The sequence below is a fragment of the Triticum urartu genome, chromosome 7 (assembly GCF_003073215.2).
Source record: "Triticum urartu cultivar G1812 chromosome 7, Tu2.1, whole genome shotgun sequence".
Taxonomy (NCBI): domain Eukaryota; kingdom Viridiplantae; phylum Streptophyta; class Magnoliopsida; order Poales; family Poaceae; genus Triticum; species Triticum urartu.
Window position 1 is genome coordinate 483207426 of NC_053028.1, and position 2447 is coordinate 483209872.

The 2447-nt window shown below is 52.6% G+C and overlaps 1 protein-coding gene across 1 annotated transcript; it reads right to left on the reverse strand.

Moving 5' to 3' along the window:
• Positions 1-491: 491 nt before the first annotated feature.
• Positions 492-2073, reverse strand: LOC125520892 (pre-mRNA cleavage factor Im 25 kDa subunit 1-like). Its single transcript, XM_048685933.1, has 6 exons — positions 1796-2073; positions 1577-1716; positions 1417-1490; positions 1193-1279; positions 982-1092; positions 492-895 (listed from the first exon to the last, which is right to left on the reverse strand). The coding sequence occupies exons 1-6, from the start codon at positions 1948-1950 to the stop codon at positions 824-826; spliced, it is 639 nt and encodes a 212-aa protein (XP_048541890.1). The 5' UTR covers positions 1951-2073; the 3' UTR covers positions 492-823.
• Between the last annotated feature and the right edge of the window lie 374 nt (positions 2074-2447).

Below are 2447 nucleotides of genomic sequence, written 5' to 3' on the forward strand. Positions count from 1 at the left end.
ATGCGGCATTGGAGGAAGGGAAGGAGTGTGATCGCCGGACGGCGTCGGACGGGGTTGGGAGCAGCGTCGGAGGAACGGGAGGAGCATGCTCGTCGGGCGGGCACGAAGATCGCGCAACTTCCACGGTAGCCTCTAGTGTATAATACAAGGTGGGCATACATTTCCTTCCTCCGTATGACCATCTGCCTTTCTACGTTTTGGGGGGTGTCTCTTTTCGTGATGCCATGCCACAAAATCCTCCACTGCCCGGGAGGTGATTCTTATATTGCAAATCTCCTCTGCGTCAAATGGGATTTGGTTAATCAAGGTTGTATCCCACTCTTTTGCGCCCGGGAGCATCTTTTGCGCCCGGGAGCATGAGTTGACTGACCCATCTGAGTCTTGATCTTCGAATGAAAGCGGCAGTCCGAAGGCCCTCCTTCCCGGGTATCCATGAGCGAGTTGATGTTGTTCACAAACTGGTTCGCAGGACAAGCAAACTGATAGGACGATTTTTCATGCCTTAGCGAACTAGCTCCAACTTTTTTTATTAATTACGGTACTTATTAAGAAAGTATAAAACCAGGCAACCACAGGCGAACCATTACAAGATAGTACGAAAATAACACCTAGACTAAATCAACCTTTTCCGCAATAACGCCTTAAGAAGGTATGAATGTCCTTGTGCCACCATCGCCACGTCCGAACGGAGACGGGCTGAACTAGCTGCAGCTGGCGAGTACAAACATAGTCTTATCTGACAGTCCGTGTACTGTACATTGTTCTATGGCTAACAAAAAATGCAGCCCCTTGTTACAAAAATAACCCGGCACAAAGCACCTTCTCAGTCCCTTACAACGTTGAAGGAGAACTTGGAGAGCAGATTTGGAATTCCAGAAATGATTGGGCCATACACCTGTATAAATTACAACTTTTGATCACCTATAAAGACGACAAGAACATCTCCGTTTGGTTTGACGACTGACGAAGCATCCAACAAACCTGATAATTGTCGTGGATCTGGGACAGAGGCACGGCTAGGAGCTTCAGGTTCCTCGGCACGATGAACTGGCGAGCCATGGGCAGCCTAACCAAGAACAGCTTTACGCATTCCTTTACAGATACAAGATTCACTTGCCACGGTTAGATTTACAGTCATGGACGAGAACCAGAGGATTGATCATAGACAAGATACTCTGTCGGAACTGCTTGCCTTGGGTGCACGAGTGCTTGGAGGCGGATATGGAAACGGCCTGGCCTCGAATTCGGATCTCCACCACATGCCAATGCACTCCCCGATCTATAAGGAACAAATGATGATGATAGTTATTTCTACGCACCATGCTCAGCCTCTACCGTCTAGTCCGTGCAAAGACTGCAAAGTCGTTGAAAACAAAAAGAACACTGCCCATTCGTCAAATAATTCGTAGCGGTTACCTGCCAGTGGTGGTCGCCGTTTGGATCCGCAGACGCTAGCTTGCTGGAAAGCTTGCGTTTCAGGCCTTGGACATCTGAAGCACGGTTAAATAACTTGTCGGGCCATCTTGATTCGGTGGGCAAGAATTGAGGCATGTTTGAGTGATCTCGATGTACGTACCTTGCTCGGCAGGCCTGAGGCGGCCGCCCGGGAGCAGGAAGGAGGAGTTCCTGACCTGCAGGAGCAGCACGTGCGGGTGACCCGACAGCTCGACCAGCAGGACGCCATGGACGCAGGTCCGGAGCCCGTGAGCCGCGAAGCTGCAGTAAAACAGAACGGAGCAAGGTAAGGCGAGACGCCACGGTGACGGTGCGTCGTGGCTAGTTACTACGTACTCACTTGGACTTGAGGCGGAGGGCGCGGTCGGCGGCAGTCTCGCCGGCGCCTGTCCGGGCGTCCCTGGCGCCGAAGTAGTAGCGGCACAGCGGGTAAATCTCCAGCTCCGGCTGCTCCGGCGATCTCTCTGCTTCCACCGGCGCCATCTCCAGCCCCATGTCCACTCGCTCTCGCTCGCCAACGCAATGAAGCAAGCGCGGCCGCCTACACGCCGGTGCAGTGCCTGTATTTTGGGTTTGGTGCTCTCTTCTGGGTTCTGGCCGGTCGGGGGAAGAAGGAAGGCGAGGGGAAGTAGAGCAAGGTCGGGAGACTCGGGAACGTGGCGAGGGAGAATGGGTCCTGGCCACGTGGCGCGGCCACACTTTGTCGGCACGTCTCCGTCTCGGTTGCACCGTGACGGCTCAACCGAGCTTCTACGTGTGTAGGCGTGGCACTTCCTTATCGGTCGAGGTGGTCGGTCCAATTGGGAGATCCATGGTGTTTTTTTCTCTCCTGCGAATTGGTGTTTTTCTTTTGCCTGGCTAGGCAACAAAGCAAAGGTCCAATGCGTTCCACTCAAGAGAAAAAAAAAACAAGGTCAAATACGTTTGGTCGAATCCCTGTTCGAGGAAGGGAAACGTTTGCGTCCTCGCAAAAAAAGGAAAATATTTGTGTT